The following is a 15,051-nucleotide window of genomic DNA, read 5'->3' as shown; positions in this document are numbered from 1 at the left end:
TGGCTCACAACCACCCATAATGTGATCTGATGCCCTCTTCTGGAGTGTCTGAAGACTGCTACAGTGCACTCATTTATAAAAATAAATAAATCTTTGGGCTGGAGTGAGCAGGGTTGACTGGAGTGAGCAGAGGTCCTAAATTGAATTCCTAGCAACAACCTGAAGCCTCACAACAATCTGTACAGCTACAGTGTACTCATATACATAAAATAAATTAATGTTTAAAAAAAAGAGGCTGATTCATACACTTAATACTTCAAAGGCCTTTATTGTTTGGAATGCTTTTTGCTAGCGCATTAGGTAGTAGTAGTATATTTCATCACACAAAGAATACAGTATTGCTAATTATGTAATGCTACGTTATTAAAAACTAGAAAGTTAAAATGTTATTTGCAATACTGTTATAGTATCAAGAAGCAAGAATTTGCCTGTGTTTATCTCCTATCTTTAACTTTTTTATATAAATTTCACATTTACATTGTTTTATTTCTAGTTGGAAAGATACAAAGGGTCAGGTCCTTATTAGTATAGAACTTATGGGAAGTAAAGGTTAAAATGGGCAAGAAGCATCAAAGAATACAATTCTACTTCTCTGAACAGTGATAAGGTTGTACATACAGAAGTGACACAGTTATGGTTCTCTAGTCTGTTTACATACAGAGGTATGCGACAAATTAATTGTTCCCCTGTTTCTTTTGATTACTTCATTCTCTTTCTTGTAAATACAAGGTCTTTTGGGTAAGGATATTTAGTGCTGTTAAGCCTAATTGCCTCTACTTTGGATTGAAGGCTAGGTATGAGTGGTTAGGTAACTGCTGCAGTGATTTTTCTGGTTCTTAGAAAAAGAAAAATTAGGTTCCATTTTCCAAACACCTTTTTAACCTGGAAACACAGGTAAGTAGAAATCCAGGTTCCATTAGAATTCCAGGGAGGTTCTAGAATTCTATCAAAAGCAACAACCCAAGAAACTGTTACTTCATGGACCTCAGATTAAGAGCAGCGGTAAAATGTGACTGAAGTTGACAGCTCAGTATCGAGTCTGCTTTTTATCAACTATAGACATAATGTAAAAGATTTAACTTCCCATTTTCTCAAATATGATTTTTTTATCTCTATTGGCTTCTTATATGAATGTATTTTTAAACTTCAGTCTGCTATACATTCATTCTCCAGGCTCTAGAATTTAAAGCATTGAGCAGAGCATTGGATCTTCTCTACAGTAGCCCTAATACTGCCTTCAAAGTTAGATATCACAAACAATCCAGTCATTTAGTAGAGTAATAAAATGAAAAAGCTCTCAAGATGAAGTACAAATGGCATACATAAACATAAAAATAAATTTCAGTATGGCTACTCATCAGGGAAATGCAAATGAAGCAGGCATTGAGATTCCGTCTTCTTCCAGAATGTCAGCAATCAAGAAAACACATAATAAATACTGACAAGGAAATGAACAAAAAGGAATTCTTGAGTTACAGACCCTCTTGAGAATGCAAACTAATCTAGACACTGTAGAAATCAAGGTCCTCAAAAAAAATAAATAAACGTAGATGATGTGACTTATGACCAAACTACCCTTTCTAGACATTACCCAAAGATATGTACACCACACCAGTGCTCCTGGCGGCGCTATTCAGGGTTGCTAAATTACGGTGCTAGATTAGGCCTTCAGCAACAGAGACATGGATAAGGAAAATGTGGTTTATGTATTCAGGATTTTGTTTTATAGTCACAAAAAGAATGAAGTCATTTTATTTGTAGGAAAATTGATTCATCTCTTAACAAAAAGGCATTTAACTAAAAAGAAGTTATTTGAATTTCATAGAGACTGTATACATTTTGCTGTGCACCATGCTAATAAATAGTGAAGCTGATAAACACCATATTATTTCAAAGATTTTGCTACCAAAATGTATTCCAACCAAATGTTGTAAAGTTAGAGAATTTTTACTACCAGCCAAGGGATGGCACCACCCACAATGGGCCCTCCCACCCTTGATCACTAATTGAGAAAATGCCCCACAGCTGGATCTCTTGGAGGCATTTCTCAGTGATAACTCCAGCTGGTGTCAAGTTAACACACAACACCTGCCAGTACAGAGACCAAGGCTCCCGTCCCCCAGTATCTCTTGGATAAAGGAGGAGCAATGCTATGAAAGCACCATCAATGACAGATGTGTCTCAGGACAGCTTGGGGGCTATAAGTGTAGATAAAACCATTCCAGAGGCTGAGAGAAGTAGAAAAAAACCCTTTTGTTTGAAAAAGCCTCTGTAGACCCCCCACCTTAAAGGCCTGGGGTTACAAACCACATCTCTGTTTTCCTAATCAGCTCTACCTTGTACAAATCCGTCCTCCTTTTTCTAATGCACTACTTAGCTTTATGGTGTCCACTATCTGTGGTTTAGGACTGGGTTGGTTCTACACAGTATCTTCAGCAGAATTCAGTTTCTGGAGCATATATTAAAAGAGTATTAACTGAACTAAGGAAATGACTATCAGAAAGAAATATAGTAACACCCAAAACAGCAGAGTGGGAAGAGAAAGGCATTCCACAAATCTTTTTTGAGCACTTACTATGTTTGAGGCACTGCTTATCCCTTAATGAAAAGAAAAGACTCCAAAACCAAACCAAACCAACAGAAACAGACAAACAAAACCAAAAACCAAAAAGGACAGAGGCAGCAGAAAGAAACTGCAGGAGGAAAATGGGCAGTGAAGGCAAGCTGAGGAAGTGGTGCAGCTGAGGCAGGGCAGGGCTCTCTGCCTTAGGCTCTCCTCTACCCACGGAAATCCTCTTCTGCAGTGTCATCCTTGCACTACTGATACTCACAAGATCATTCAGGTTTCTCTCAGCTTTGCTGAGCTCCATCTTGTACAGGACCGTGTTTTGTTGTTGCTTGTTTGTTCATTATTTGACTCTAGCTGTCCTAGAAATACTTAAGCAGACCATTCTGGCCCCAGATTTACAGAGATCTTAGCTCCTGAGTGTTAGCATTCAAAGTGTATTCTACTAGGCCTAGTTTGGAGATTTGTATAAATGGTATGATAATAACTTTATTTTAATGTATTTATTTTGTGTGTATGTCTATGAGTGTTTTTGTACATATATATATGTATGTATGTATGCATGTGTATGTATGTGTATATATACACAGTATTTGTATGTACATACATACATATATACATATATACATATGCATGCAGGTATGTGGAAATCAGTTGTGAACAACTTGTGGACTCAGCTGTTTTTACCACACTGATTCAGCTATGAAAGCCATATTTCATCAGTCTGGCAGCAAGTACCTTTACCTTCTAAAGCATCTGCCATCTTTCTGGTCCATCCTTTCCTTCTTTGATGCTGTGTTTTCAACCTATTATCTTGAAAAACCATCAATGTTATTAAGTATATCAGTTATTTTGTATTATATAATTTGTTTTTGGTTTGGAGCTTATGCTTCTAGTTTTTTAGAAAGGTGATACTCATTTTAAATTTCTTCACCCGCGATTGATCACATTTGGCCCTTGTGCATGACTTTTTATCAGTGTTTGCATTTTTGTTGAATAGACTGGCAAGGGTAAAATTCTTGAATTATTTATAAAAATCACCTCAAATTAAAGATATCATCCTTTTATTTAAAGATCACATCAGAATTGAAGAGATGAGGGCTCATAGAAGAACATCCTTGCTTCACAAAACTGATCGCCGGGTTTTAGATCCCCAGAACCTATATAGAATGCTGGGGATTCAGGGAATCCTGCCTGTCATTCCAGCAGGAAGAAGTAAAGACAGGGAATCCTTGGAACAAGCTGACTAGCCAGCAAAGACAGCTCACAGTCACTGATTTTGGATTCAGTAAGGGTTTGCCTCAACAGAAGCTGGAGAGTGATTAAAGAAGACATCTGATGCGGATATCCATACATGTGTACTTTTAAACACATTCACACATCCCTCTCAAAACAGCACTTTAAATTCTTTTAAATATGGATTTTTCTGATGATTAGCAGTACATGTCTACTGGGGTTGTTTTATATTATTCTGTAGGTAGGTGATTTAAAAATATAATTATCAGTATCAATTTCTGTAGTTCATAAATTTATTAGCAGCTCACATCAAGTAGTTCTGATTCTTCAAGTCTGATAGTGTTATATTCGGTTTATTGATCAGGGGTGCAATCACCATAAGTCCTTATGTACCTAGTTTATTTTTCCAAGACTTATTCCTTTGTCATTTGACTACAGCCCTTACTGTATCTTCATTTTATGAGAGTCTCCACAGTGTCAGTATCTTTGGTGTTTCCTACAGTTCATAAAATGTGTTACCATACTGCTTCTTTGCTAATTTTTAGGCCCTATGTAAATTTAATGTCCTATCAGGGCCAATACTTTCATCATTATTGGATGATTTCCTAAGAACTTTAATCATTAGGACTTGTTGAGGGGAGAGGTTTTAACCCGGAATTTGGTTTTCAAAGACTTTACAGTATACTTTATTCTTGTAATTAAAAAATTAGTTAGTTAGTTCATGCCTTCATTCCTTGGCTTTTGTGAGTGTGTGTGAGCATGCCCCCATGACACATATGGAGGTCAGAGGAATACTTGTAAGAGTTGATTCTTTTTTTTTTTTCACCATGTGGGTATAGGGGATGAAACTTGGGTCAAGTTTTGCAGCAAGTGACTCCACACACACACACACCCCAGCCACCTCCTGAGCCCAAAAACAAAACAAAAAAATTTTCAAATATGTTGTATTTATATAAATAAAAGTGAATCTTTATAAAAAGATTCTCTGTTTCAATGTTCATTTTAAGCTTTTAACATCTTTAAATTATGTTGATTTTGTTTTGTGTTTGATTTAAGAGGTGGTATCTTATAGAGTCCAGGTTGGCGTAGAACATGCTATATATCCAAGAATTATCTTGAACCTGTTATCCCTAAGCTTCCTTCCTAAATTCTCGGATTATAGGCATGTGCCACTATGCCTAGTTTATGAATTAAAAATTAAGCTATCAAGAAGCACAAAAGAAAATTAACTTTTTCTTTTATCAGTAATCATTATATAGAACTTAATAACTTGGGTTTTAGAAAAACATTTTATTGAAAGGTGTTATGTTTCTAAATAAAACATTCCTTTAAAGTAGATGGTATAAAAAAGGATATGAGGGGGTAGAAAATGGTTTAATGGTTAATAGCATTGGCTGCTCTTCAAGAGTACTTAAGCGTTTGGCTTCCAGTTTCTACATGGTGGTGTATAATAATCTATAATTCTTGCCCGAAGGTATCCAATACACTGTTTTGGTGTCTGCAGGCAATATGCACATATATGATGTCAGACACATAAATATAGGCAAAACATCCCATCTACATAAAATACTTATTTTTTAAAAAATTAATGGAGAAAATTGAAATGAACAGGAAACCTAACTAGTTTTTACAAAGGTTTTAAACTGTTATATGGTCAGGATTAATGTTTATTATACGATACAGACTAACTGTAAAATCTATTTTTCCACAGGTACTGTCAGAATAGAGATGTTTCGAAATATGCAGAATGCAGAAATAATCAGAAAAATGACTGAAGAATTTGATGAGGTATATATAACATTCCGATACCTGTACAAATCAATTCCATATTTTTAAATCATAATTAAAAATATTGATTCAAATATTTTGTCTGCTTAGTTTTAAATGAAGACAGTATAATTGAAAATGCCAATAGTTAAAGTTGACATTTTGCAATAATCCTGGCAGTTTCTAATTCTTAATTTTGTTTCCAAAGTGAAATACCATCTTCATTAAATGCTTTAGAGGTAAAAATGGTCTGGAGGTTGGATAAATTTGAGTAGTGTTGTTTATAATAAACCTATCTTACAGATTATTAGAATGTCTTCTAAGATTGTTAGTAATTCTAATGAAGAAAGTTTTGCTTAATTGTATTTAATCAAGAATTTCTCAACTATGTGGGACAGTATCTCTGTACTTTCTAGATTCTCACACACTTGTGTGTATGGTTCTTGTCTTAGTCAGGGTTTTCTAAATTCTTGTACAAAACATCATGACCAAGAAGCAAGTTTGGGAGGAAAGGGTTTATTCAGCTTACATTTCCTCATTGCTGTTGATCACCAAAGGAAGTCAGGACTGGCACTCAAGCAGGTCAGGAAGCAGGAACTGATGCAGAGACCATGGAGGGATGTTTCTTAGTGACTTGTTTCCCCTGGCTTGCTCAGCTTGCTTTCTTATAGAACCCAAGACTACCAGCCCAGGGATGGCACCACCCACAAAAGGCCCTCACACCCTTAATCACTAATTGCAAAAATGCTCCACAGCTGGATCTCATGGAGGCATTTCTTCAAGGGAGGTCTTCCCCCTTGTGCCAAGCTGACAAAACCAGCCAGTACAGTTCTACTGGGAACATACTGTTTGAATGCTCCAATTTCTATTTAAAATACATATTTCTATTGTTATTCTTCAGAAACTAATCAAAATTCCTAGTTCTAATGTCATATTACAAGATTCAGGAACACAGTTTAATTTTTATATTGTATTTATGATAAAGTTAATTCATGTAATGCTACCAAATCAATCACTACTTTTAATGTATCATTTTAATTTACAGAAGAATTCTGTTTTTTTTTTTTTCGAAGCATTAACAGGATTGCCTTTTCTAGGTTATATTTTTATGATTAGTTGAATTTTTATCACTTTCTATTTGAATAAAATAGTACAAAAATGTCAACCATTTAGAGCTTAATTGATGTTGTTTCCATCAGGTATTTACATCTTGCAATTCACATCAAAAGTATTTTGCATGTTCTCAATTACAGAGCTATTCTGACACCATCTTTTGCTTCATTTAGTCATATTCCATAGGAATGAGTTGATTTGTTATTTATGTATTTCTATATTTTCAATTTCCTAAAATCTTAGATGATTATACTTTATTTTTCCCCATTTGGTGTGAATATCTGTTTTTTTTATGTGAAACACTGTATTGTTCAGATTTCTCAGACTAATATCTGTTTTAACTAAATCATGAAGAGGAAAATCATATTTTATATAACAGTTGTATAGGTGCCATACTATTTTCTAATGACCTGATCACTTTAGTTTTGTGTTGAATCAATTTATCAAGGCTCTTTGCCAAACAACTCGTGGCCAGGATGCAAGACAGGAGAGGGGACTTCTGTACTCCCTTTGAGTGTACTCACAGTGATAACCCAGGATAGGAGAGTAGACTTCTGTACTCCCTTTGAGTGTACTCACAGTGATAACCCAAGACAGGAGAGGGAACTTCTGTACTCCCTTTGAGTGTACTCACAGTGATAACCCAAGACAGGAGAGGGGACTTCTCTACTCCTTTGAGTGTACTCACAGTGATAACCAAGACAGGAGAGGGGACTTCTGTACTCCCTTTGAGTGTACTCACATTGATAACCAAGACAGGAGAGGGGACTTCTGTACTCCCTTTGAGTGTGCTCACAGTGATAACCAAGAGCTCTATGAAGCTTCCACTTCCGAAGACAGTTGGTAGGCAAACTACTTGTTAATTTGGATTATAAGGACCTTCTTATATTTTGTGCTAATTTAACTTAAAAGCTAAAGGAAACTTCAGAATTTTGAAAACATTTCTATAGAGATACATTTCACTACATTAAATTTTGTTACAGTAAGAATTTATGTCTAGTGTATTCACAAATTTAAATAAGGCTAAAGAAGATAAAACCATATTAATATGCTAGCTGATAGATTTTTTTTCTTAGCTTCTGGATTGCCTTGACAGTGCCATGCTTTATAACATTGTTGATTAAAATCACAGGTTTGTTTTCATCTTCAGTATAGTAACACTTATTTTCAGCCATATTGTGAAGTTTTGAAAGGAGCTGCCATACTTTTTAGACATTAGTGATACCTAATCATTAAAAAGAATAAGTGCTGATGTATCACCTAGGTATTTATTCTAGACCAGTAGTTTTCAACTTGTAGGCTGTGACCCATTTGGGGGTTGCATATCAAATATTTACATTATGACGTATAACAGTAGAAAAACTATAGTTTTAAAGGAGCAAAGAAATAGTTTTATGGTTGGTGGTCATCACAACTTCAGAAACCGTATTAAAGAGTCACAACATTGCGAAGGTTGAGAATCACTGCTCTAGATATTTTGATTGACTTGAGAAGCTTATGATTTCTTTGTAAGATGTCCTGGTCATACGCCTGATGATTCTAGTATATAATGAAATTTGACAGCTGCTGGTTTAAGAGAAGAACAACAAATTAGAAAACAAAATTATTAATACTATACAGATACAAGTATTAAATGAAGGTAATACATAGATAAAGGAAATATTTATTACAGTAGGAATCATGAGAAAACTAGAGGATAGTTGGGCAATTGTGTTGCTTTAATCCCAGCACTTGGGAGGCAGAGGCAGGTGGATTTTTGAGTTGGTAGACAGCCTGGTCTACAGAGTGAGTTCCAGGTCAACCAGGGCTATACAGAGAAAACCTGTCTCGAAAAAGAATAAGAAAAAAAAAGAAAGGAAAAAAAACCAAACAAACCGAAAACTAGAGGATAGCTTAAAAATAATTCTCTGCCCCAATGTTCCTTTTAAGCTTTTAATGTCTTTAAATGAATTTGTTTTTTATCTTGCATTTGATTTTAGAGATGCCATTTCGTGTAATCCATATTGTTGCCTTAGTGATTTGCCTTTCTTACTTCCCAAAGTCTGGTATTAAGAGTGTATTACCATCACCAGGTGTTTCTATTTGTGTTTTGGGGATGAAATCAGGTCTACAGATTTGATATGCATAGCTTATAGCTTTTCTCTCAGTTACTGGATTTAATTTGCACATAAATCAGTATGCTTTGGAATATAGTTACCACTGTGGTTTAAGGTCCAAAAATTTTCTATATAAATCATTTTTGAGTTATGTGACCATCTCTTTATGTGTTACAGCCTAATGAGACATTCCTAAACATATAATTTGCTGTTTAGGGGCATCATGACATAGATCTTTAGTTTCAGCTCTTGGGAAGTAGAGACAGGCTGATTTTCATGAATTCATGGCCATTCTTGTTTATATAGCGTTCTATCCCATCCAGGGGTATATAGTAAGACCATGTCTGAAAAAACAAAAGAGAACAAAACCCACAAATTTTACTTTCGGCACAGAGTTACTTTTTTGTCTTGTATCCGAGATAAACTTGTTCATTCACAAATATTGACATGAGATTGGTTCTTTTGTTGTTTGATTTTAGCCTATATTAGTAGTTTTATTACTTCAACATTGGATACTCTTCCTGTTATTTTTTTTCCCATCCCCAGTGTTACTCAAAGCCACTCTGTTTTCCATCTCTTTTTGCTTTGAGTTTAGGAATGCTAGAAGTCTCTTGCCTTGATCCTTTTATTTGTAACCTGTCTACACTCTTTGTGTTGCAATCATACATCCTTACCTTTTTTGTGTTGAGATAAATTTTTTTTAGCATACAGGAGTCCTATCTTTTAGTCCATAGGTCTGACTAAAAAGAAAAAAAAAAAGAAAAGGAAGTTTTGCTTCTGTTTAAAATAATTTATTTCTTCAAATTCTGACTTTTTTGAACATTTTTTGTGATTAACTGTGTTGCCTTCTGGTTATTTCAGTAAATTCTCTTTCAGCTTATGCAACCTAAAATCGTGTCACTCTCCTATGTTTATGCCTTTGGTTATAGGCTTTTTCCTAACTTTGTTGTTATCTGGAATATTGTCCTTATTTTTTTTCTTCCCTGTAATGTCTTTAGAGACTTGATAATCTCTTTTAATTCTTATATTCCCTTGTAATGCTCCTTTTATTTACTAACTCATTTATGTCTGTCCCCATCTCTTTAAATTAAATTAGAAATTCTTTGAAAGAAAAGGTGTTGTTTTGCTCATTTTTCTGTAATAAGGATCAGTACACTGCTAAAAGCATGTTTGCTGGTCAGTCATTACTAGGCATAGTGCAGGGACATGACTGGGTAGTTTATGACCTTGAATAAAAGTATAGGTTGATCATTCTTCGAAGTAATACTTGTAGTGCCATTCTTTCTTCATTGTGTGATGTCACGGTCATTTTCCATAATCACTAGTGAATGCCTGAATCTTTTTTCATGCAGGTATACCTCAACTTTTTTGTGAGTTATATTCATAATCCCAAAAGTTTACAATATCATAATGTTAAAATTTTACCTAATACACCTAAATATCTACATTGTAGGGGTTCTTTAGAGGTTTGCCCAATTTGTTTTGGCTTCCTTCTTTCTTTGTTCCATTTATCTATTAATCTGTTTATTTACCTTTTTGTTTAAACAAACAAATCATTTATCTGGTTGCTTGCTTACTTATTTATTTGCTCATAAGTCAAACAAATTTTCTCATTGTATAATACAGGCTATTTTAGAACAACTTAGATAACTGCCTCAGTATTGCAAGAAATCTTTCTCAGATTTCTTGGTTCAGGGGTTAAAGGTATGCATTGTGACACCTGGCCCTTGGGTATTTACATTTTTGATTGAATAGCTTTCCTGTAGTTGTAGTTTACTTCTATTGTACACCATTATGAAACTTTGTTGCACATGTGTATATGTGTGTGTGGGTTCATACACAAATATAACTATTACTTGCTGACTCCATATTTTGTCATTTGCATATATATGACTTCAGTCTTGAGTACTTTGTATCTGCTAACCAATTAGGGCATTAAACTATGGGGTGGGAGGTAATTCTCCCTCACTCAGCAGTCGTTAGTTCCATGCAATCTTTGTCTCAATATAGATTTTTCTGCTTCTGTGTTATTTGTGTTAGAATGTTTGTTGTTATTGTTCGGGACTTGGTTAAGCAGCCATTTCTAAGAGAGTTTCAGAGTAGAATTCTAGGTTTTCTGATTGAATTATAGTTCTTTAGACAAACAGAATTGGCAGAATGAATGAATATATATATATATATATATATATATATATATATAAATAAAAATAAACAGGGATTCATTAGAATGGCTTATAAGCTGTAATCTAGGTAGTCCAGGAATGGTTTTTTATCAATGGAAGGTCCTAGAGTCGAGTTTAGTCCATGTCTCAGTTGGTCTTTAATAGGTAGCAGAATCCTGTTGAAATAGGCTTTAATGCCTTTGAAGAATTGGACTCGCCAGTGAGAGTAAGAGCAAGCAGGCACAGAGAGCAATGTCCTTGATATATACTGCCAGCAGATGTGTGTCACCCAGATTTAACGTAGATCTTCAACCTCAAAAGATCCACATTAAAAGTGGATCTTTCGACTACAAATGATTTAATTAAGAACAAAATATCTCTCATAACTGTACCCTCTGCTTAAGTTTTCAATATTCCAGTTATTGTCAAGTTGACAACAAGAATAGTTATCACAGTTATCTTTCTGCCCCCTCCTTCTGTGAATTTCTATGAGTTATTGATGTTGAAGCTGTGTTGCAGATATATCCATTGGTATCGGGGGCCCCCATTATCTGTTGATGTGTCCAATTGTGATTTCCTATAATGGCTTTCTTTTACTATAGAGAGAGGCTTTGGTGTTAAGTAGTAGCAACATTTATCTGTGACTTATTCCAATTGCTTATGATATACCTCAAGAGACTTCTGCTATCTCTGTATTCCAGGGCCACAGAAGAAATCACTTTATCACCTTGTCTCCTACAAGTTGGCAATACGGTGTTGCTAACTTCTTGGTATTGATGATGAAAACATATTCATGATCTTGACTGTGTCTTAATGATATCCATGTATGGCTAGTGTACTTAGGGACCCTTTCAGCTTCCTCTTCTAACTTTCTATAGCAGCCAGTCCTTTGCTTTTTGTCTGCACTTCCTGTTCACCTTCAAGCTTACAGTCCTTGGTCGATACCACTATGAGATGCAAAGTCCAAGGCAGTATTTTTCTTCTACTCTTCTCTAGTATACAAGCTGTTTGTCTCTTGTCTCAGTTGTATTGGGTCTTTATTTCATCCCTGGTTAATAGCTATTGGCTGCTCCCTACTCCAGTGTCCACTTTATGCAATAGAACAATCAGAACAAGCAAAAACTTCTTTTTTTTTTTTTTTTTTGGCCAGTTGAAGATTACCCACTTGCTGACTTGTTTTTCCAAAAGTAAGAGTTCTCGTTTCCATGCCCTGTTCTTAGGATTCTTTGTTGGAAGCAGTTTTGAGTGAGCAAAGACTCTCCTTAATTTTTCACAATGACAATTATCAAATTGAAATTGATTTCCTCTTGTCTACCTTAGCTGGTTGCCCCTGCATCACTGCCTTTTCCGTTCAATTTCAGTTCCTCTTTCTCCTTCTGTTTCCCTCTCAGTTTTTGAGATATGGACTACCGCCCCTCAACGCCCCACTCCTCACCCCCCTATTTTTCAGACTGTCTTCAAACTCTGAATCCTCTGGTTCTACCTCTATTTTCAAGACTGGTATCAAATGGCTTATACCACCCATATCCAACTGACCTTGTATGTATTTTTCATAAATGTTTCAAGCTGGAAAGAAAAGCCCCTTGGCACTAGGCTCAGCTATTAATTTTATGAATTAAATAAAGTCAAACAATTTACTAAGGTTTCCATTGTATGCTTTTTCTAGTCAAGTTTATTGTAAAATTTGATGAAACAAGTTGCCCTGTTAAAGGTCAGTTTTAGGCTTTTTTGCGAAGTGCTCATGTTTTATAATCTTTGAAATACTTTGAAATGGTACACTGATTTGCTAAGATGATTCAAACTTGCTACCAAGCCTGCTGACATGTTTTCAGATGTAGTGACCACATGATGGAATGAGTCAGGCAACACTCACAGTTGCTTTTTTATTCTATATGTACACCTTTGCGTGCTTGTGTTGTGTGTGTAGTTATCTGTCCTGTAAGAAAATATGACAGATGTATCTCAATTACTATATTTAGATTCAGTAGTAGAGTAAATACTGCTTTTAATCTAAACTTTATTATTTTTCTGTGTACTTCAAATCTTCATAAAAATATAAACACAGGCTGGAGAGATGGCTCAGCAGTTAAGAGGACTGACTGCTCTACCAGAGGTCCTGAGTTCAATTCCCAACAACCACATAGTGGGTCACAACCATCTGTAATGGGATCCAATCCCCTTCTTGGGTGTGTCTGCAGACAGCTACAATGTACTCATAAGTAAAATAAATCTTTAAAAAATATAAACATATAAATTAGTACTGTTATCTTTTTATTAAGAATCTTCTCAGAATGAAGTAAACACTGATTTCAATTTGATAGTTTTCAGCACTGTAAAAATTATTTGTGGATATTTAAAGGAAAACCCTTAACACTATTAACGAACACATAGAATTCAATGTATATTTAGAATAAAATATTTCCTTGTATATAGAAATAACATTCTGATCTAACTGCTATCTTGTGATACTTAATAAGTTCTTTTTATTTATTCTAGGACAGTGGTGACTATCCCCTTACCATGCCTGGTCCTCAGTGGAAAAAATTTCGTTCCAATTTTTGTGAATTTATTGGAGTCCTGATTCGACAGTGTCAATATAGCATAATTTATGATGAATATATGATGGACACCGTAATTTCCCTTTTGACTGGTTTGTCAGACTCCCAGGTCAGAGCTTTTAGGCATACAAGTACCCTTGCTGGTAAGTAATCAAGTCTTCTTTGTTTGTGTTGAGTTTGCTAAATTTTTATTTTTTTGTAATCAAGCTTTTTATTTTCTATAAGGTTAATTTAGTTAGTGCTTTTAGTAAAAGTAAAATTTTCTTGGAATTTATCTGCCTGGATGCTTTCATTTAATAGCAAGAAGGAAAATTATCGCATATTTTATTCTATTTCACAGACTTAAGAATAAAAATTGGAAATGGCCGTTTGTTGGATTAAAGAAAAGGGGCCTTCCCCCGTTAATTTCTAATTAAAAAAATGCCCTATGTGGTTGCCTACAGCCTGATGTTAATTGAGACTCTCTTATTTCAAATAACGTTGGCTTGTGTCAACTTGGCATAAAACTATCTTGCACAATCTTTCATACTCAGCATTGTGTCTGGCTGTGGGCCTCTGTATTTACTCCTATTTGCTGCAAAAGGAAGCTTCTTTGATGGTGGCTGAGCAAGACCCACTGAACTATAATATAGCAGAATGCCATTAGTATTTTTATGAAATTTTTTCAGAACATATTATTTGGTTTATATCTTAAGTTCCTGGGGTATCAATTCTGAGGTTCTTGGTCAGTCACCCAACCAGTGTTAAGGATGATTTCCATTTTGTGGAGTGGGCCTTCTTAGATAAAATCAAATATCTTTTGGGCACTTCAGCAAGCTTTGTGCCACCATTGTACTAGCTCATCTTATAGGCAAGAAACCATTGTAGATCAAAGGCTTTATGACTAAGTTGGTGATTACTTTTATTTGGTAGCATTCAGGATACTTCCTGTATCAAAGACACTAACTTGTAACAATGAAAGCTCTGTGTAGGCACCAGCTCTGCTTCTCCTCATTCATTGAGTTGTAAAGGTATTGTCAGCAACAGCTCAATTAGATGTAACCCAGTCCTGATAGTGGAAGCTTTATTTGGACAAGAGATTGAGTCTCTGTCTTCCTTGTTATTTGGTAATATAATTTAGTTCTCCTTTAAATATGTGTATAGTATGGAAAGTGTTTACTCTCTAAGGTTTTTATATTACCCCTCAAATTGATCTGAATCTTAACCGTCTCTTCCTGTATTCTCTCTCTTGTGTGCCTCTTCTTTCCCTGTCTCCACTTGATTCTTCTCACCCATGCATAATTGTCCACTCTGTTCCCCTTTCCTAAGGGGTCTATCTGTCCTGTCCCCTAGCTTCATCCTTTTCACCTCAGCTCCGTTCATCTGTGGATTATAGCTTGGTTATCACTGATTTAACAACTAATACCTACATATAAGCAAAGATATGTTTGTCCTTTTGAATCCCTTTACTTCATTTAGGATGATCTTTTTCTAATTTCATCCATTTGCCAGATATGTATATTTGTTGTTTAGTGGCTGGTATTCCATTGTGTAAATGTACCACATCTTCTTTA

General features: G+C 35.1%; 1 protein-coding gene across 4 annotated transcripts in view; it reads left to right on the top strand.

Moving 5' to 3' along the window:
• Window positions 1-15,051, top strand: part of Stag1 (stromal antigen 1) — a 757,688-nt gene that overhangs the window by 565,152 nt on the left and 177,485 nt on the right. For 3 of the 4 annotated variants that reach the window (XM_052187535.1, XM_052187534.1, XM_052187536.1), the window contains 2 exons: window positions 5,514-5,590; window positions 13,437-13,641. The exons of the other annotated variant lie outside the window; for it this stretch is intronic. In XM_052187535.1, coding sequence (XP_052043495.1) covers window positions 5,514-5,590; window positions 13,437-13,641 — 282 coding nt within the window. The remainder of the gene's footprint in view (window positions 1-5,513; window positions 5,591-13,436; window positions 13,642-15,051) is intronic. 4 annotated transcript variants of the gene reach the window in all.

This window comes from Apodemus sylvaticus, chromosome 7 (assembly GCF_947179515.1).
Source record: "Apodemus sylvaticus chromosome 7, mApoSyl1.1, whole genome shotgun sequence".
Taxonomy (NCBI): domain Eukaryota; kingdom Metazoa; phylum Chordata; class Mammalia; order Rodentia; family Muridae; genus Apodemus; species Apodemus sylvaticus.
This window is presented reverse-complemented; position numbering and strand designations above follow the sequence as displayed.